Genomic DNA, 22,131 nt, shown 5'->3' on the forward strand with positions numbered 1-22,131 from the left:
ACATATGAGGAGTTTAATACTTTGATTACTCAAGTAGAAGGAATATTAAATTCAAGGCCTCTTATGGCAATTAATAATGATTCCTCTGACTTAGAATATTTGACCCCAGGTCATTTTCTAATAGGTGCTCCTTTGACAACTTTCCCTGAAACTAATTTAACTGAGATTCCTGAAAATAGATTAAAATTTTGGAGGTTGTGTGTTCAAATGCAGCAGCATTTTTGGCAAAGGTGGTACCAAGATTATCTAACACAACTTCAAAACAGACCTAAATGGAGAAAATCGTTGCCAAATTTACAAGAAGGCATGCTTGTGCTTGTAAAGGAGGACAATGTTTCTTCTTTTGGGTGGCCTATAGCAAGGATTAATAAAGTTATTCCTGGTAAAGACGGAAAGGTAAGAGTGGTGGAAGTAAAAACTAAAAAGGGAACATACTTACGTTCTGTCACAAAAATTGCTGTTCTTCCAATTAACGATGAACAAATTTAAATTATTTTTTTTTTCCAATTTATAATAATAAATAAAATTTAACTTTATAACTATTTCTATTTAAATTTAAAACTTTGTAAAAGTTTTATACTTATATAAGCAATAAATTCTTTAAAAAATGTGTAAAAAAAAGGGGTGGAATATATTGTTTTGGTATCAAAACCAAGGCCCCCCAGCATGTTGGAGAAATAAATTCCCAACATTAATATTTAGTAAAACTATATTTTGTTTCAATATTTTATTTAGTGGTTTGCGCCTTGTGTACACTTCACAAAGATGTTTCTATGTTTTTATGTTCTATAATTCAAAGTGTACACAAAGGCGCAATATTCAAAAAAAAAGTTCGTTGCCAAGTTGTTGTTATATAGAATAATAAGATAATAAAAAACGGGAAAGTAGGGCGTGTGTCCGATCCCACACAAAAATTACTTTAATACCAAAAGTTTGTGTTATTGTAATAAAATATTAGTTGTGAAAAGTGTCTTTAGTTATTCCTAGCTTCAGAAGTGTAAAACCAGTGTAAAATTATTTCCTTGGTGTTGCAAAAATCCAACAAATCTGATGTTCGTTTTGCAAAATATCGCGGGGTTTGCATTTATAATTTTAAATTTACCCCCCACCCCTCATCGTTAGGGGACATGTTTAGTACCATTCGATATATTTTTAAAAAATATTGAAAATGTATTTTTTAGTTTTTCGATCTGACGTTTATTTCGCGAAATATTCGCTTTTTTGTGGTGAAAATTTTTGACTCGCCCATTTCCTTACGCCCCGCTCAAATCGTCAAATTTTTGAAATATACATTCTTTTGCATATACTTAACTTACCTTATCTTAATCTGACAATTTCGAGTATTTTTAAGAATAGATTTTTTTTCGGGTCACCTTAACGAACTTCCCTGTGTTAAGAGATAATATATGGTAGAGGTACATTTACAGGGTACCAGGATTCTCCCCATATGATAATTTGACGCGCTCGAGTAACTGCAAAAATCCCCGCTTGGGCTCCCCTACCATAATGTATTAGCAATACTTTATTTAAAGAAAATTTTGATCTGTAATGCACGGAAAATTTCCCTTCGTACGGTTCTGATACTTATTGTTATTTCAAAACTATCTATAAAATGGAACTGTGAAAGAAAATTCTGTTCTGTTCAAATCAATTAAAGCAAGATGAAGCATTTTTTAATTCTGGCTGTGGTCTGCTTAACAGCGGTAAGAATTCGTTTGTATTGTTCACCATCATCACAAATCATTACAATCCACAGGGATTATAGCTAAGGTCATTGCGTTCAAAATCCTATTCTTGGTTGAGATGGATTACTCCACTATGTCATTTACAGCTCGCTATGTGTGTTTACTGCTGTCTTGACTACCTTCCATTTCTTCCTATCCTTGCGCTGATGTTTACAGTCTTTAGCATTCATGGCTCTGATATTTCCTTCTACATCATCCAGCCAACTTCTTCTAGGCCTTCCCTACACCTGGGCTATAATGGTGTCCAGTGAGTTATCCTTCTGAACACATCGGAGTGTGGGTGTCTCTGTATATGTCCTATCCCCTGTAAAAGAAGAGATTTCATGTATCCCACTATCTTTCCTCCCTTTAACTCTTCTTCAGTTTCGGAATTTGTTTTCATTCATATTTCTCCCTCTCTTGTTAACTTGCAGACCAGTATCGTTCTCATTATTTTTCTTCCAAATTTCAGAAGGCTATCTTTCTATTTCTTGTTAATTTTCGTTGTTTTTATCCCATAATTTTTTCACCATTTCAACAGGTCTTATTAATCTGCTATATAGATCCATCTTTGTTCTCTTACTTAGAGTCTTGCTTCTCAGAAGATTTCTATTCATTACATGTTTTTTGCCTTTCAGAATTCTTTCCTATGTTCTTTTTTTGCGGTTTTCCCTATTGTTACTTCGAAGTAGCTAAAGGGGGATGTAGTTTTAAATTTATGGTTCTGTGCTTTTATATATTTCTGAGTTGTTTTGTCGTCCTTATCTATCGCCATATATTTTGTTTTGTGTTCGTTTATCTCTATCCCTATTTTCTTTTCTTCCTTATCTAATTTCTCGATTGCTCTTTTAAGTGTTATATTGGTCTTTGCTATGATGACCAGATCATCTGGAGATGCTATTACCTGAAGTTGATCTGTAATAATGATTTTGTTTGCAAATAAAAGTTTGTCCTTCCTATTATTGCTTCCAATATTAGGTTAAACAGCATCGGGAAGATAGAGTCACCTTCTTTCACCCGTTTTTTTAATTTGATCTCCTTAGAAGTTGTTCCATTCCAAACTGATCTTTGCTGTGGTGTTCTCAGGCTGACTGTTAGCATGTGTCTTAATTTTTCTGGGATACCAAGATACTCTAGCTCTTCCATCATAGGTATTTGTCCGATTGATTGTATCGAAAGGCGTTTTAAAATTTATTAATATTACGTGCATTTCTCTTTTGTATTCCCTCGATTTTTTAATTATCTGCTCCACTGTATGTATAATCTATCTTACCGGTCTCAAGCCGTTCTGGTATTCTCCTAGCATTCATTCAGTGCATACTTTAAGTCTCATGTTTAGTATGTTTGCTAGAATTTTATATCTTCTTCTTCTTTTTGTATAGACATGACTGTTTTTTCAATGTGCCTCTAGTAAGTTGTCGTTCCATTGTTTTCGTGGTCTTCCCACTGATTGTCTTCCTATTGGGGATCCGTCTCTCCCTGTCCTGACTACCCTATTTGTTGTCATTCGGCTTATGTGGTCATTCCATTCTATTCTTCTGTTTCTTACCCAGTTATTAATGTTATCCACCTTGTATCTCCGTCGTATATCTGTACTTCTAGCTCTCTCCCATAGAGTCTTACCATCGATTTTTCGAAGGGTTTTCATCTCCGCTGTTTCGAGCAATCTTTTTGTCCTCTCTGTGTCGGGTCGTGTTTCTGCCGCTTATGTCAATATTGGTCTGATATCTGTTTTGTAAATTCTGCCTTTCATTTCTTTTCCGATATTTTTATTTCTCCATATTGTGTCATTCAGGCAACTTGCGGCTCTGTTTGCTCTATTCACTTGATCTTCCACTTCTGTTTCGAGCCTTCCGTAGCTAGATAGTGTGATGCCTAGGTATTTAAACTCCATCACTTGTTCTATTATCTGACCTTCTAGCTCCAATTTATATCTTATTGGATCTGCTGTAAAACCATTCATTTTGTCTTTTTTGAGGAAATTAACATGTTAAATTTTCTGGCGATTATGTTGGATTGGAGCAGTCTTCTTTAAGTACCGTGCCCAAATTTTTAGGCGTGGGTAGCTTCCATAACAATTTGCCGATATCGTTCTCGATCTTGTGCGGCATGTAACAATTGATCTGCTGATAAGCCAGTCCATTGACGAAGGTTTCGGAGCCACGAATATTTCTTTCGACCAATTCCTCTTTTTCCGTCGATCTTTCCATTAAGTATTAACTGCAGCATCCTGTATCTGCTACCTCTCATTATATGCCCCAGATATTCAAGTTTTCTGTTTTTTATCATCTTCATTAAGTCACCTTCGCCTTGACCTACTCTGTTTAAGATTTCTCTGTTTGAAATGCGTTGAACCCAAGATATTCTGAGCATTCTACGATACGACCACATCTCAAAGGCTTCTAATTTGTTCATCATGTTAACCTTCATGATCCAGGTTTCACATCCATATAGTAATACAGGATACACATAACATTTTAGGAACTTGATTCTTAGTTGTAAATTCAGCTGAGAGTTGCTCAGAATAGATCTAAGTTTCATAAATGCTCCTCTTGCAATTTCTATACGAGTTTTAATTTCTTCATCCGGATTTAGTGTTTCGTTTATCCAACATCCTAGGTATTTAAAATGGTTAACTTTTGTTATTGATTCATCACTGACAATTAGTTGCATAGGGCCGACGTCTTGTTTACTAACCACAAGTAACTTTGTCTTTGTTGCATTTATGTTAAGTCCGTTATTGGAGCATTCTCTAGTGACTCGATCAATAAGGAATTGAAGATCTTCGATATTTTCAGCCATGATCGCGGTGTCGTCTGCATATCTGATGTTGTTAATAGTTTCTCCCCCGATTCGAACTCCACATTGTCCTTCCAAGGCTTCATTAAAAATTATTTCTGAGTATACGTTAAACAAGTAGTACATTGGAGCAGTATACGTTGTCAATCATCTTCACTTTGAGAGATTAGTATTAAATCGTCCGCATAGAAGATTAATTTAAGTTGTTTTTCTCCCATGTGGTATCCTTTTTTAGTTTTTACTTTTAGAATTTTATATGTGGTGTTTAATGAGGTTATTGCTCTCTAAATATCTCACTCCTCCCGATCTCCTTTTTTATAGATAGGTACTATAATCTCAGTTGTAATCATCTGGTAGTATGTTTTCTGTCCATATTTGCTATATTAGCTTGTTTCTTTCTTTATGTAATTCTCTTCCTTCGTATTGAATAATTATATTCTCTAATTTCACCTTTTCCTACTGCTTCTCCGTTTCGGAGGTTTTTAATTTATTTTTGTACGTCTTCTGTGGGAGTTTCTACTTCGTCGTTATCTTACACTGTCGGTTTTACTTCTTCGACGTTGTGTGTTTTCTCCTGCATTTTTTCATGATATTCTTCCCATATTCTGCTAACCTCTTTATCTTCAAATATATAGTTTCTCCTTTTTGGTTTTTTAGTTCTCTTATTTTAATGCTGGGCGTATTTCTTGTTGCTCTGACTTTTTTGTAGAACTGTTTAATTTTATGATTTTGTCTCTTTTAATGTCCTCCAGCTTATCATTTTTAATCAGTGATTTATCTTCCTTTTTTTTTGTTGCGTTAACTTTGTTTCTCGCTATTTTGTATTCTTCGATATTTTCTTCTGATGGGTTGTTGTTCCATGTCATTGTTGTATTGCTACTGTGCTAAAATATTTTGTATCTTGGTAATTATTCTTGTCACTATGAATGTAATCCAATTTAGATAATATCAAGTCAAACATTCATAATATTCAAATAATAGGCGCTTAGTCTGCTGGATCATTTCCCCCTTGACTGGCTTTGGGATCAAAAGATTATTTCTCTCGTTGAATAGTTGATGTAGTGGATATAAACGTTTATAAATAAAGGATGTAAATGTTTTACTAGTAACTTTTCCATTATTCTTAAGTTCATTTTGTGCTTTAAAAACTGTTTATTTCTTATTTTTCTTCTATTTTGCTGTTTTACCAATGTTTCTTTTAACGCCGTGTCATTCAAATTTGACGTTGGCCTTTTATAATTTGTCATTTTACATATTTGTCATTTCATTTCTATTGAAGTATATATTATTTTCAGACACATTTTCTGATCAAAGCATTTCCTAAAGATAAGCTTTCAAAATATGTCTCATATTTTATAAAACTTACAATTTACATTAAATAAATTGTTATTGGTCATTCTCGGACGTTCTGATCATGTGCAGGAAAATATTATACAGTGCTAGTCAAAAGTCCGTACCCCACCTATCTTTTGAACGGTTATATCTATAATAGTGAAATTTGAAGGGAGGAAATAAACGGACCTAAGCATCTTAACTAGTCATGACAAGTGACGTATTAGTGACAAATGATGTTACAGAGCCACTGTGACCGATAATTTTAAATGAGACCTTATGGCAAGTGATACCTCGTTTGAAAGGTATTCAAAATACCTATTTAGTCATACAAATTTTTTTGGGTTTGATTTGGATTTTGGTGAATAAATTAAATAAATATAATATTGTAGTTTCGAATTTAATTAATAAAAATTCAAATGTCCGCCTATGGTTTTTTTGTCAAAAAAGTTGACGTTTTTCAATTCTCTAGTAGTTTTTACGTCAACGTCAACCTTTTTGACAAGTTATCATAGGCGGAATTTTGAATTTTTATTAATTAAATGCGAAACTACAATTTTATATTTATTTAATTTATTTATCAAAATTAGCTTAAACTCAAACAAAATTAGTATGATTGAATAGGTATTTTCAATACCTTTCAAACGAGGTATCACTTGCCATAAGGTCCCATTTAAAATTATCTGGCACAGTGGCGCTGTAAAGTCATCTGTCACTATTACGTCACCTGTCATGACTAGTTAAGAAGCTTACGTCCGTTTATTTCCTCCCTTCAAATTTCACTATTATAGGTACCTATAACCGTTCAAAGGATAAGAGGGGGGTACGGACTTTTGACTAGCACTGTATAACAGTCTCTTAGCGATAAAAAACATTATTATTAACTGCATCTTTAAAAAAAGAATCAAAACACATTAATTATTCTTTTTGTTCTCCTTAAATTATGTTCTGTTTTTCTTTTCCGACACAACACTTTGTCTCATCCTTTTGTTACATAACACCCTGTCATTTAAGATATGGTTAACTTTTTCGACTTCTTAACTACAGAGTCTGTAGCTTTTCAGTCTGTAGGCTGTAGCTGACCAGTCGAGCTAGGACCACTATCAAGTGAATTAGTTTGATGTCGATCGCGACCGTGACCTCCTCCTCTTCCACGGTGACCCACTTGTTCTGTTCGTACCCTAGTTTCCATGGAACTGACAAATTATATGGATATGTTATGAGTCTGAGTTAACTCAATACAGTGTGTCGAGTTCTTTTTGATATTTTTACACTAACGTAGAGTAAACCTTTTAAAGGACTTGTATATATTGATCCATTTCAGTTGGAAAGCCCTCATACGAATTTCTATTACAGAGTAAAAGCTTGCATAAATCTCCAGGCATTCAGAGGTACATTCTCTTGGTGATACAAAAATGTTTAATTTTCTAATCATATTGAACATTCCCGCTAGAAACATTTCTGCACTAGTTTTTGATACGTCTATATACCCTGAAGCGCGGGTTATATGTTCATTCCTTAGATCTCATCGTTTCAGATGTTACCATTCCTTACATTGTACAATACGTGCAATAAAGATCAATTCGTACCAAAAGATACTAGGACATTCATCCATCCAAATGGCTTAGCTAAAGCGCAGTACAAAACCTTTGCAGAAATTGGGTAAAACCCTTACAGTACAATATTGTTCATGCAATCTATGTATCGGCTACAGAATATTTGGCACCAATAAAAAAACCGTCAATACAAAGAAACATGTATATGTAGCTATCAACAAGTCTGTGCAAGAATGCAAATTACCAAAAAGCCTTTTTAAAGATCAATCCATCTAGATGATCGACCAGATAGTAGATATTCCTTAATAGTTAGATAGTCCAAGTAATGAAGCTTAAAATAGGACAAAACCTCGCAATTTTTAGAGAATGGATCGATTTGCTTGAAAATTCAAGAATAAGTAGTGGATAGTCCAAGGATCAAAATCTATAGCATGCCAAAAGGCGCTTTTATCATGGGGGTGGTTTCCACCCCATCTCGGGGGTGGAAATATTTTATTATATTTTAATTGCAAAAGTTTATAAAAACGTTCATTCTAAGCAAAAAACGTTCTATACGTTTTTTTGATAAAATTGATAGTTTTCGATTTATTCGCTATCGAACCTGTTAGTTTTATATCGAAAAAATCAATGTTTTTAATAAGTTTTCTGCTAATAACTCCAAAAGTTTTCGTTTTATCAAAACAACTTTACTTAACAAAAATGTACCCTTTGAAAAAATAAACAAAACCGTTTCTTTAAATTTTATTTAAGACCAATAGTAATCGAGCTATACTTTATTATATGTTGGCTCTTCTTCAAATGATAAATATTGTAGTTTCAAAATCAAAAGACGGGAAAACTATGCATTTTTCGAGGACAACTTGTCTAAAATAATTTAAAGTTCTTAAAAATATCTATCTACAGAAATAAAAGGAAAGTCTCTAGCTCAAAAATTAAGTGACTTATAATGAAAATAATGTCAGTCCCTAATTTTTTCAGCGAAAAAGTGATCGCAAGCAACCCCCTAATCACCACCCTAATTAAAATTATTCATTAACCTTATTTGGTCTTTTTTATTTATGTATTATTAATAGGTTCTAGAAGTTTTACCGGCTTAGTTATTAGTTTTAAAAAAAATTGCAGTTTGGAAAAAAGGGCATTTTCTTCAGAATAGCAAGATTAGCATCAGAGATACGAAAAAATGTTTTAATATGAAATTGTAGCTTATTTAATTCCTAAGAACCAGGTTTGCAAAAATTTTTTCTACGACAAAAATTGAGTGAGCTATTGATAATTAAAACTTGTAATAACATGCAAAAACCACATTTACCAACCCTTTCAAAGTCACCTCTTTTTGCGACTGAGGATTTTAAAAAGATTTGATATTAATAGGCTTATAGATCTTGTAAAACCCTACAAAATTGTTTTTACCAAACTTTCTAAGATAAAAAATAAAAAAGTTACGGTTAAAAAATCAATATATTTTTTTTAAGAAAAAAGGAGAAATCCAATTGGAAGCATAATAATGTAAGTTAGCGGTGTTTTTAGTCAATGTCAAAAAATAGATTAGTTTTTAAAAAATTGGAGTTAAAAGCGAATAACGAATTTTTGTAGTTTGGTAAAAAATGCCATTTTCTTCAGAATAGAAAGATTAATACGAAAAAATGTTTCAATATAAAATGGTTTTCAATATAAATTTGTAGAAAAAAAATTTTTTTACAGCAAAAATTGAGTGAATCGTAAATGAGTAGGTATATCGAAAAACATTGATTTTTTTCTAGACAAAACTAACACTTTCGGTAGCGAATAAATCGAAAACTATTAATTTTAAACGCTTACCTGGCTTAGAGTGATTAGTTTTTAAAAAACTGGAGTTAACCCGCGAGTAGTCGCGCGGTGAGATAGAATCTCAATTTTTATCCTTTTTCGCGATAACTTGATGAAAAATTTTGCAATTTTGAAAAAATTTTGTAAGTGCCTCGAAGAAGGGTGTAGTAATGCGTAGAAATTTTTTTTTCTTCTTCTTCTTCTTTTTGTGGAATTTATGGCTTTGGGGAAAGCCAGTTAGCTTTAACCCGCGAGTAATCGCGCCGTTAGATAGAATCTCACATTTCATCCTTTTTCGTAACACAGTAAAACCTGTCAGTAACGGCCACTAAAAATGAAAGAACTATTGACCGATATATAAAGGTGGCCGCTATTGCCAGTTTTTGTAGTCTACATATAATTGGTTTGGGAAATTTTTAAACTGGCCGTTAGAACAGGTGGCCGATGTTGGCAGGTGGTCGTTAACACAGGTTTTACTGTACAGTAAAATTTGTCAGTAGCGGCCACTTAAAATGAAAGAACTAATTGGCCGATATAGAAAGGTGGACGGTATTGCCAGTTTTTGTAGTCTACATAATTGGTTTGGGAAATTTTTAAACTGGCCGTTAGGACAGGTGGCCGATGTTGACAAGTGGCCGTTACCACAGCTTTTTTTAATAAAATTGTTAGAAATATATATTTTCAATATAAAAAGTAGATAAAAATAGTACAAAATAAAAATTTGTTTTAAATTCGTATTTTGACATAGAATCTCACACGCGACTATCGACGTTACAGAAGTGAGCGCGACTACTCCCGGGTTAAAAGTGAATAAGGAATTTTTGTAGTTTGGTAAAAAATGCCATTTTCTTCAGTATAGAAAGATTAGCATCAGAGATCTGAAAAAATGTTTCAATATAAAATTGTAGGCTATTTAATTCCCAAGAATTTGGTTTAAAAAGAATTTTTTTACAGCAAAAATTGAGTGAATCGTAAATGAGTAGGTATATCGAAAAACATTGATTTTTTTCTAGACAAAACTAACAATTTCGGTAGCGAATAAATCGAAAACTATTAATTTTATCAAAAAAATGTATAAAATATTTTTTGCTTATAATCTATAATGAATGTTTTTATCAACTTTTGCAATCAAAATATAGTAAAAAATTTCCACCCCCGAGATGGGGTGGCAACCACCCCCATGGTAAAAGCGCCTTTCGGAATCATATAGATTTTTATCCTTGGACTATCCACTACTTATTCTCAAATTTTTAAACAAATTGATCCATTCTGTAAAAATTGTGAGGTGAAAAGCTTCAGTTCCTGGCCCAAGAGCCTTGAGAAGAATTCTTACCTAGTACGAACATTTCCTATTTTAAGGCACGTATCCATTACGTTGGTGTTCTGCGCCCCATGTAACTGCTCCATAGATTGGATACGTTGGTGCTCCCGGAGCGGCGTTCACCCTCGGCGATCCAATCGGTGGCGGTTTAAAATTATAGGAGCGCATGCCGTATCCATTGGAGCAGTTACACGGAACACGGAGCACCAACGTAATGGATACGTGTCCTTAGATTCTAATTTTATGTTTTTTGTATGATTTATTTTAACCTAGATTTATAATATCATTTTATTTTTCAATAGACTGCATTTCATATGCCTGAACACGACAGAGTACAGGCCACGATCGCAGAATGCCAAAAAGAATCCGGTTCAAGTGTAAACGAACTGGAAAATGTTAAACTAGGGAAGATAAACCCTGGTACCGGCAAGCAAGTTCTTTGTGTTCATCGTAAATTGGGATTCATGGATGAGAATGGAGACATTCTTGCTGGTCCGTACAAGCAACACGTTGAAATTATTACCTTCGACAAGGGTCGTCAGCAAGAGCTCCAAGCATGTAGCAAACCTGAAGGAGAAAATGCCGAAGCTAAAGCTGTTAATTTTGATAAATGTTTCCAATCCGTTTTACAAAAAATGGGACGTGATTGATTTATTTAAAAAAAAATAATTTATAATAAATAAATTGATATGATAATAATAAAATATATATACAGTGTTTTTTTTTAACTTAATTTAATGTCTCGACGATTTTGACAATTAAAATACCATGCCATTGGCATGGTGTAGTTTATTTTTCAATCAGTGTAATGTGTAGTGTGTGTTGAGTAAATGTCTTGTTACTAAGTAAAATCGACTTCATTGACTTTATAAAGAGACGCTAAGTATAGCGAAACGTCTGCGGTCCCTCCAATATCGCATTTGACGTATTATTGAAAAATATACAGAGTGGGCCAAATAAAAGTGTCCACCTCGATATTTGTCAGTATTTATTAGATCTTAAGAAAATGACGAAACAGGTCGATTTTTGATCTACGGGGTACACATTTTTACGGTACATACATCTGTCATTTTTCAACCCCCTCCCTTACATATCCCCACCCCTTATTTTTAAATAGGGAATAGGGGTTGTGTGCTAGCTCACTTGAAAGGTTATTCAATTCTCTATTCAGTAATATAAACATTAACATAATTGGTGTCCAAGAAATTTTTTTAATTAAGTTAATTGACACAAAAAGAAGAATGTATGTAATTTATTTAATTCAAAATACATTCTACTGCTGTCACAAAACAGAAAAACAGAATAGATAATTGAATAACCTTTCAAATGAGCTAGCGCACAACCCCTATTTCCTATTTAAAAATAAGGGGTGAGGGATGTGGAAGGGAGGCGGTTGACAAATGACAGATGTATGTACCGTAAAAATGTGCCCCCCTTAGATCAAAAATCGACCTGTTTCGTAATTTTCTTAAAATCTAATAAATACTGCCAAATATCGAGGTGACACTTTTATTTGGCCCACTCTGTATAAATACTACTGATTTTACCCATCACCATGTAACGGGAAATAAAATCAATTGCCACCTACAGTCACCGCGCTTAATTTTTTTTACTTCGTTGGTATATTAAACTGTCCAATGTTATGGTAAGCACTTGGCAACTATTTCGAATTAGCCGATTTTGTCACTTTGATTGATCTAGGGCCGGTTGTTCGAACGCTAATCAACAATGATCACCATCAAATATTTAATTACTGTCACCAAAACTGTCAATGTCAACTTGTATTGGGTTGCTGAAAACATAATTGATTATAATTATGAGATTAGTTAATTAATTAACATAACAATTATTAACATAATTGATTAAGTAATTTCATAATTGTAATCAACTATGTTTTCAGCAACTCAAACAAAGTTGACATTGACAGTTGGTGACAGTAATTAAATATTTGATAATGATTATTGTTGATTAGCGTTCGAATAACCGGCCCTTAATGTGTTAAATATCATATAAATATAGAATGTATTCAGTATTTACATTTTCACTGTTATCTTTTATTTACGTTTAATTACTTAATTTTTATTAATATTGTATTGTAAAAATTTAACTAGGTACTGGTTTGTGACGAATAAAAAAATATTACCTATTTTATTTTAGTCTATTTTAATTTATTTAGTCTATTAAAAGATTACCTATATTAATTATTATCTAGGGTAACTAGTATAAACGATAAGTATTCGCTTTGAAAATTACAGATCATTTATAAGATTTAGGGCGGTTGTTCGAACGCTAATCAAAACTGATCGTTATCAAATATTTAATTACAATTATATTTGATTAAGCGTACTTCTGACAGATGTCGCATTTTGAGGTTATGTTGACTGATTTATTTTATTATTTTGGTTTTAATTTAAAATAAAACATAATTAAACTCTTTCTGATGTTAATTTCTTGTTTTTACTTACAAATCAATAATAATAATAAGCAATTTTTAATAATTTAAGAGCTGCGGCTATATTTTAATTACTGTTTTACCTACAATCAATAACTGATTAGTGTTTTACATGTATTTTTCATGTCGCGATTTGATTCCCATCAAGAAAATTGATTACAATAAATGATTGATAATAATCAACTTCTTGATTAGCGTTCGAACAACCGGCCCTTAAAATAATAAAAGGTAAACAAATAGGGATTTAAAAAATAAAAAAAATCTTAAATGGTAGGGATTCGAAATCATTCGAGGTCAAGGTAAAAAATAAATATACGCGACGACGATAGCTGCAGTTTTTAGTGACGTCTATATAAAGGAGTTTGTTATAACTGTATATGAAAATACCATTGTTGTTTTTAGTATTTTGTTTACAGTTTTATTAAATTTTCTCACCTTTTAAACCTTCCTTGGATTTATACAAATGTTTTAAAATCGAAATTAGCTAAATCGATTCAGTTATTCTGAAGCTGTTATTAAAAAGATATAAATAATAAATAAAATGACGTTTATTAAACGTCATTTAATGTTTACATGTCGACAAATGTCCAGGACTGACTGCGTGACTTGTCACATTAGGCCTTTATAAGATTAGATGATGAAAAAAAAATAAAGCAAACATGGAAAAACACAATTAACATCTAAAAATCAGCTTACATCACAATTGAAAATAGATATGTTAATTATTGTCCATGATAAGCAATAAATCAAAAGACGATTCCAATACATAACCAATTCAAACATTTATCTATTTATCAATTATAGGGGAGTCAATGGCATATTTACTGAGGGAAAAAATCAAACAAGATAGAACTTTGTATAATTTCATTAAGAAATGTATAATAAACAAGATATCATAAAGTGCTGCTCCAAAAGTGGGTACTTAATATTTTAATAAACAAATGAACTGCGAAATTAGTTGTTTTTTTAAATACCTACAAAAATATACACTTTACAAAAAAACTGATTTGACCATTCAGAAATTCAAAAAATTTTACACCAAAAATCTTATATAAAGATTTTTCTAAAATTAAATCTATAGCTTCTATAATTTTTTATTTATAACACTCAAGTCAGCCCTCTCACACACATTGGCGCACTGTAAAACATCGTTCGTTGGAGCACGCGGGGGAGTTAATTGAGCATAATTTTTTAACCAATTCATCAAATTAAGTTTTACATACTGGAAATAAAAGAAGAACATTAAAGCTATGTTGTAGTTATGATACAAAGAAAAAAAGTTATGTACCTAAGTACAGTATGTGAGGAAATTTTAACTTTGAATGGGACATGAATTTTGTTTAAAAATGATTTAAAAATGTGTTACTAATACAATTTTAACTATAAAACTCTCAAATTTGCACAACTTAGTTTTAAAAGATCGTACTTAAAGATGTTTTATTAAAAAAAATCTCAAAAATTTAATTCAAATGATACGACATCTCAAAAAATGTAATTTTTGAGAACTTTGTAAAGTTTTAGAATTACTACCACTTTAAGGGGCCATTACTCAAGTTTATCCAGATATTTTATAATTTTATGGATGTTTTTTAAAGCTTAAGATGTCATCAAAATAAACTAAATTATTTTTATTTTAAAACGGAAATGAACAACTTCTGTCTGAGAGACTTAAAAAAGATAAAAAAATGTAATAATACAAAAACTGAGAATAATCAGTTAAAATGTATAAAATCATGTTAAAAAGATGTTTATACAAAATCATCAAAACTTTTTTCCGTACAACTTTCCTAAAATACATTTAATAACAAGCCTAAAAATAATAAAGGTTAAAAAATTGTCTTAGCTTTTATAGAATGTCTGAGTAAATTGGAACCTATTGAAACTTTTTTATTATCAATTTTACGAAAAAAAATTATTTTTATAAAATACTCTGCATGCTATTAATTCTAAGATGCAACCATCAGATATTAAATTGCATCAGTTTTGTACGAGGCATGTCAAAAAAAAACTAATTTCGCTCAAGAGTAAAGTACCTTTATAACTCATAATATCGAAAAGTGTTATAAAAAAAACTTGTTCGAAATTAAAAACTACATTGGAACATGCAATTACAACTTTCTAGTTAATATACTGTGAACTATAAAGGTATTTTCCTCTTGAGCGAAATTCATACTAAGTATGTATTTAGTACTAAGATACTAAGTGTATCTATATAAAAAAGACTTTTTAACATACCTCGTATAAAATTGATAAAAGTTTATGAAGAATAACTTTTTTCGAAAAATTAATAATAAAATATTTATCATAATTGTAATAAAATGATGTTGGGTATCAGTAATTTAAAAAAAAATCGCAATTTTTTTTTCAATTAAAAGAATGTTAAGCACATTAAAACATAGTTTTAAATGTTAAACAACTTTTCACAATAACAATTTTCGATATTTTGAAATATACAGGTACTTTACTCCAGCAAAATTCATATTTTTTTACATACATCGTATAAATTTGATATCTGATGGTTCTAACAAAGATTTCAGACCATGCAGAGCAATTTATGCAAAATAGTTTTTTTTTCGTAAAATTGATAATAAAAAAGTTTCCAATATGGTTGCAAGTTACGCAAGTATACTGTATAAGAGCTAGAAAAAAGTTTTTTTTAATTTTTCAATTGAAATGTTAAATTTGGATTCAGCACAATCAAAAACAAAATAAAAATTTTGTTGATCAAGGTAAAATGATGAATTCGCCGATATCTTTAAAATTATTTATACACAAGAGGTTTTACTGTTTAAACAATTAATAAACAATTAGCGGCCAAATCTGCGAGAAGAACTTTTTACTCTAACTTAATTATAAACCAACAAAAAGTTTTTAGAAAAATATAATAAGCTTGTTTGATTTTTTTCGAAACAATGCAAGTTTTCGATCTGTATTGACTCCACTACTAGCTACCCCATTGTGCCGGCAATACTTTGTTTAAAGAAAAATTCTTATCTAGAACGCACTGAAAATTTTTAACAAATCCCTGCGTACGGTTCTGATACTTATTATTTTAAAAAAACTAGCTATAAAATGAAACTGTGAGAGACAATTATTATACTGTTCTGTTCAAATCTACTAAACCAAGATGAAGTCCTTGTTAATTCTGGCTGTGGTCTGCTTAACAGCGGTAAGAATTGTTTTCTTTTGTTATTGGGCAAAAATATTTTGTATCTTAGTGATTATTCTTGTCAGCATATTTGAATTTGATCCAATTTATATACATAAACATTTATGATTTTCTTACATTAGTTAGTATGGTGGATAATTTTCTGCTCCAACTTCTTTTTGCTTTGCAGTCAAAAGATCTCTCGTTGAATAGTTGATGTAATGGATACAACGGTATCGTTTTACTAGTACCTTTTCCATTATTTTTAAGTTGTCGTTGTGCTTTAAAAGCTGTTATTTCTTATTTTCATCATATTTTCCCATTCTACTAATCTTTCTTTTATCTACGTATCATTGGTACTCTTTTAAACTTTATTATTTTACATTGCATATTATGTCATTTAATTTCTATTTTCAGGTACCAGATCTATCTCTCAAAATGTATCTGTTATTTTATAAAACCTTGCCGTTTTTGTAGCTATGGTATTTTAATAATCGTTTAATCATTGAATTATGTTGTTTTTTTTTTGTCCTCTCGTGTGTTAGTTGGTGATATCTAATCTTGGTAATAATGAAAGAAGTTTCTTCTTCTTACGGTGCCTATCCGTTCCGGATATTGGCGATCAGCATGGATATTCTAACTAGCTGCTATTCTGAATTATCCGGTTGTCGAGTATTAAACCACTTTCTTAAGTTTTAAAGCCAAGATATTCTTTTTCTCCCTCGTCCTCTCTTTCCCAATACCTGAAGAGTCTTTCCCAGTCCCTGAAGAATAAGTTGAAAAAAGCCATATCTCTGTTCATTCCTCATAACATAGCCAAGATATTCCAGTTTGCACTCTTTGATGGTGTTAATAATCTCGCATTCCTTACGTATTCTACGTAGGACCTCAACATTACTCACAGGATCCACCCACAAAATTCTTAAATCTCGTCTCTAACACAAGATCTTGAATGCCTCGAATTTTCTTAAAAAAGCTTCGGAAAGTGCCCAGGCGTCTACTCCATATAATAACGTGGAACATACCTGATCCCATCTGATCATAGAGATTTTGGCAGCATAGAGAAGTGGTAAATCGTGACTTCTGAAAAGAGACTTCATCATTAATCATTATGAACGCTGATCTCGCTTTTCCTATGCCTTGTTTTATTTCACTTGAGTGGTCCCATTGGCTATTTACGTTGATACCTAGGTATGTGTAGCTGTCCTCCCTGTTAATTGGTTGTTGGTTAACCAAAAGCTGTATATTTAGTATTTCGTGCTTACTGACTACCATGTAGGTACTTGGTTTTTTTTTCGTATTGAGATGAAGTACGTATTCTCTACTTATATCTGACATGCGCGACATTATTGTTTGAAAACCATCTAGACTATCTGCAAAATTATTGGATCGTCGGCATATCTAATGATGTTTAGACGCACTCCGTTGATTAATACGCCTTCCTGTAGTGCTGCCAGTGCAGTTCTTGTTCGAAGATATATTCAGAGTAAATATTAAACAACACCGGGGACAGAATGCATCCTTGTCTCACTCATCTATCTGTGGAGACTGTCTCTGTCAATTGGTCATCGTCTTTAATATTGGCAGTTTGGTTGTAATGTAAATTATATGGTTGTAATATAAATTATATACGGCTATGCTTATATGCTGATATACGGCATCTAATCCCACTCCTTTCAAGATGTTTATGAGTTTATTATGTTATAACTCTAACAAATGCCTTTTGGTAGTCTTCTTCTTCTTCTTCTTCTTCTTCTTTTCTTCTTCTTGTACTTCTTTTTGTATAGACATGACTCTGTCTGTTTTTTCAATGTGCCTCTAGTAAGTTGTCGTTCCATCGTTGTCGTGGTTTTCCCACTGATCGTCTTCCTATTGGGGAACCGTATCTCGCTGTCCTGACTACCCTATTTGTTGTCATTCGGCTTATGTGGTCAGTCCATTCTATTCTTGTGTTCCTTACCCAGTTATTAATGATATCCACCTTGCATATCCGTCGTATATCTGTACTTTTAGCTCTGTCCCATAGAGTCTTACCATCTATTTTTCGAAGGGTTAATATAGATGCTTCGGCCCTGATATCCTTTGTCCATTCTTTTAACTTCTTGGTAAAATGACCTTATTTCTTTAGTTTGAAATTTTTCTTCAATTTCCTTTAGCTTATCTTCTTTGGATATTCTCTTGTTTCTCCTACATTGTCTTTTCATTTCCCTTCTTGCGTCCCTATACACATTTCTGTTATTCTCATTTTCTTTTAATAGCATTATTTGTCTAGCTCTCCTAACTGCTTCAGCTGCTTTTTCACATTCTTCATCATACCAGTCATTTACTTTTCCTTTTCTCACTGTACTGTTTAGAACTGCCTCATTTGCCTTCATTACTGATGCTTTTACTTTCTCCCATCTTTCTTCGATTTCCATTACTTGTGCGCATGTTGCCAGTTCTATTTCTATTTTCTCTTTATATTTATCTTTTACTTCTTCACTTTTCAATAGGGTCGATTGTATTTTCTCTTACCTTCCGTTCTTTTCCTTTTTCCCTTCCCGGTCGCACCCCAGTTTCTTATGCATGTCACTCTTACTAGGTAATGGTCTGAATTGCATTCTGCTCCTCTCATGCTTTTTATTTTTGATATAAAATTCATGTCCATTTTTTCTATTACTACATGATCTATTTGGTTAATTGTTTTTCCGTCGGACGACTTCCATGTCCCTTTGTGAATTTCCTTCCGGCGGAGTTGTGTACTTCTTATTACCATATTTCTCTCCATTGCAAAACATACTGCTCGGTGCCCGTTATTATTTGTTATATCATGTTTGCTATGTTTCCCTACTATGTTCTCATATATATTTTCTTTTCCAATCTTTGAGTTGAAATCACCCATTATTATTTTCATATCGTATTTCGGTGTTTTTTCGTATTCCTCCTCTAGTTGCTCATAGAACATGTCTTTCTCATCTTCATCCGCATCCTCTATGGGAGCATGCACATTTATAATACTTATATTTCTTCTTTCCCCTTTCATTCTTAAAGAACACAGTCTGTCAGATATGGGCTTAAAAGCTATTACCCTTGATTTCAAGTTTTCCTGTAGTATGAAACCTGTTCTTCTGGTTCTGTCTTTTCCACCACTTTTAAAAAAAGTTGTGCCCTCTACATCCACTATTTCAGTTCCTAATTGTTTGGTTTCTTGTACTGCAAGCAAGTCCAATATATATTTCTTGACTTCTCTTACTAGTTCTTTCAGATTGCCTGCACCATACGTCCCTCTCACATTCCAAGTTCCAAAGTTTATTTTTCGTATATCTTTCTCATTTGCCTTAATCGTTGCCTCGGTCATTTTACTGTTACATACCGTTTTTAGTTTTTTGAACTTTGCAGCACCTCAAAGCGGTTCTTATTCTTCCTTGTATTTCCCTTTCTATTTTATTCATATCCTCATTAATGTATATCTTTTCCTGGCCAACCTTTTGTAATTTGTTTTTATTTACCATTATCTTTTCTTTATCAGTTGCGTCCTTCAGTTCCACCAGACAGGTTTTATTTCCTAACTTTGTTGCCCCCTTAATATTTATTTCCACCTGCAGTGTTTTAGCGCAGAAATCCTCTATCATTTTCTTAATATATTCTGATCGTATGTATTTATGTCCATTCCTTGTATGATTACATTGTTTCTTCTCTTTTATTTTTCCATTCTATCCATCCTCTCCTCCATTTTGTCCATTTTTGCTTCATATCATTATTTTCCTTTTTTATATGATCATTTTCTTCCCTTAGTTCCTTAATCTCCTGTCTATACTGCTTCTGTTCCTCTTTTATTTCCTGAATGTCAGTGGTTAGTTTTGCTAACATTTCTAATACTCGATCCATTTTATCTTCCTCCAATTTTTCTCCCCCTTCGCCCCTCCGCCTTTTGTTTTGATTGGTCTCCGTATCATATTCATTGTCACTACCCATTTTTTTTCCTCGTGCTATAGCTTCAGGACAGAAGGTTGCGATTCTATAGGTCTTGTAGTACTTGTAGCCCCGCGCAAGTGACTATTGACCAGTCGACCCGGCGGATCTCCAGTCACTACCTATCAGGACTACAATTACCACTTTATTTCTACTTTCTTTCTATTTCGATTTCCTAATTGGATACACTTTATTTGAAAACCGGCAACGTCGCAATTTATTTTGTCGTGACCCGTCTTCACCTATCGCTGTTATCAGCTGTCCCTAATTAGTTTAATTACTTAGGTATATTTACATTAGTTTTTCACTGTTGGCGTTTATGTATTGTTCACTCACTAAATCCATTTGAAAGAGAAATTTTTTATCACTAAACTATAGAGTCTGCTAAAGTTTATATACTGTTCAAATTTCTTGAAATATTTTCTGTTGTAAGTCGCGTAAATCGAGATTATTACAGACAGAAATTATAACACATTCTTACTCTTCTATACCAACGTTGCCACCTCTTCGCAATCTTGTGCTTGCGATATCTATATCTGCTACAGAATAGTTGGCACCAATATAAGGATCATCGTCATAAACAAACATGTAGATATAGCTATCAACAAGTATGTGCAAGAGTGCAAATCACGGAAACCCCTTTTTAAAAATTCACATAGTAGGAATATTTCATATCCTTTATTATAATTTTATGTTATCCAAATTTCTACGGTAAATAAATTACTTAATGGTTATTTTTTTGTATCATTCATTTTCAAATAGTTCAATGACTGATAAGAGTCTTCACTTCCTTCATGCATTGATTTTAATCTAGCTTTTTAATACCATTTTCTTTTTCAACAGACTGCATTTCACAGGCCTGAACACGACAGAGTACAGCAGACGATAGCAGAATGCCAGAAAGAAACCGGTTCAACTGTAAACGAACTCGAAAATGTTAGACTTGGGAAGATAAACCCTGGTACCGGCAAGCAAGTTCTTTGTGTCCATCGTAAATTGGGATTCATGGATGAGAATGGTGACATTCTTGCTACTCCATACAAACAACACGTTGAAAATATTACTTTCGACAAGGGTCGTCAGCAAGAGTTCCAAGCATGTAGCAAACCTGAAGGAGAAAATGCCGAAGCTAAAGCTGTTAATTTTGATAAATGCTTCCAATCTGTTTTACAAAAAATGGGCCGTGATTGATTTATCTTATGAATTTATTTAAAAAAATTATAGTGTATAATGTGATATAATAAAATATATTCCGTTCATTTAAATATTTATTTATTATCGCATTTGGCGTATTATTCACATATATTTAAACATATTCTTCTTCTTCATCCTCTTTCTTGTATGTAGGCTCAAAAGACTGTTTCTTCTTGAACATTAGCCTCTTAAATTGTTTAAATTATCGCACCAACTTTTTCTTGGTCTGCCAATACTTCTTCGTCGATTTTCGACTTATCTCCTGCTATTCGTACTATCCTTTCCTCTGCCATTCTACTATGTTCGTTCCACTCCTGTTTCCGTTTTGTCACCTATCCATTTATGTCTTCTACATTGCATAATCTTCTTAGGTTTTCGTTTCTCTCCCTATCCAACAGCCTTTTCACTGATATTCGTCGAAGTATTTTTATCTCTGTTGTTTCTAGTACTCGTCTCGTTTTAGATGTGTCACGTCTTGTCTCCGCCATGTATGTCAATATAGGTCTAATTGCTGCTTTATAGATTCTTGCTTTTGTGTCTTGTTTTGGCGTTTGTTTGTCCAGATTGTGTCCTCAAGAGATCCCGCTGCTTTACTTTCTTTTAAGCTTTGTTGCCGTACTTCCTCTTCAACATCTCCCTAACTGGTTATATCTATTCTATCCCAGATATTTAAACCTTGCTTCCTGCTTTATTATTTTCCGACCAATTTCGATTTTACATCGTATTGGGTATTTAGATATTGTTATACATTTGGTTTTTTCTGCTGACATTATCATAATATTGTATTTCTTCGCTGTTGTATTGAAGATGTGTGTTAATCCTTTTTATATCATCTTCTGTCTCTTCGA

The 22,131-nt window shown here is 32.5% G+C and overlaps 2 protein-coding genes across 2 annotated transcripts; both read left to right on the forward strand.

Moving 5' to 3' along the window:
- The first annotated feature begins 1,565 nt into the window (after window positions 1–1,565).
- LOC126879004 (uncharacterized) lies at window positions 1,566–11,257 on the forward strand. Its single transcript, XM_050641881.1, has 2 exons — window positions 1,566–1,703; window positions 10,841–11,257. Exons 1-2 carry the CDS (start codon window positions 1,662–1,664, stop codon window positions 11,186–11,188), a joined length of 390 nt encoding a protein of 129 aa, XP_050497838.1. The 5' UTR covers window positions 1,566–1,661; the 3' UTR covers window positions 11,189–11,257.
- A 4,745-nt stretch (window positions 11,258–16,002) lies between these two features.
- On the forward strand, window positions 16,003–21,354 carry LOC126879003 (uncharacterized). The gene is made up of 2 exons (XM_050641880.1): window positions 16,003–16,159; window positions 20,933–21,354. The coding sequence occupies exons 1-2, from the start codon at window positions 16,118–16,120 to the stop codon at window positions 21,278–21,280; spliced, it is 390 nt and encodes a 129-aa protein (XP_050497837.1). The 5' UTR covers window positions 16,003–16,117; the 3' UTR covers window positions 21,281–21,354.
- Window positions 21,355–22,131: the final 777 nt, after the last annotated feature.

Source organism: Diabrotica virgifera, chromosome 1 (assembly GCF_917563875.1).
Source record: "Diabrotica virgifera virgifera chromosome 1, PGI_DIABVI_V3a".
Taxonomy (NCBI): Eukaryota; Metazoa; Arthropoda; class Insecta; order Coleoptera; family Chrysomelidae; genus Diabrotica; species Diabrotica virgifera.

Excerpts from the sequence above, each read along its gene's own strand:
- LOC126879004 (XM_050641881.1), top strand. The coding sequence starts at position 1,662 with ATGAAGCATTTTTTAATTCTGGCTGTGGTCTGCTTAACAGCG. Across the intron at positions 1,704-10,840 it reads CTGTGGTCTGCTTAACAGCG|ACTGCATTTCATATGCCTGA; the intron begins GTAAGAATTCGT and ends ATTTTTCAATAG.
- LOC126879003 (XM_050641880.1), top strand. The coding sequence starts at position 16,118 with ATGAAGTCCTTGTTAATTCTGGCTGTGGTCTGCTTAACAGCG. Across the intron at positions 16,160-20,932 it reads CTGTGGTCTGCTTAACAGCG|ACTGCATTTCACAGGCCTGA; the intron begins GTAAGAATTGTT and ends CTTTTTCAACAG.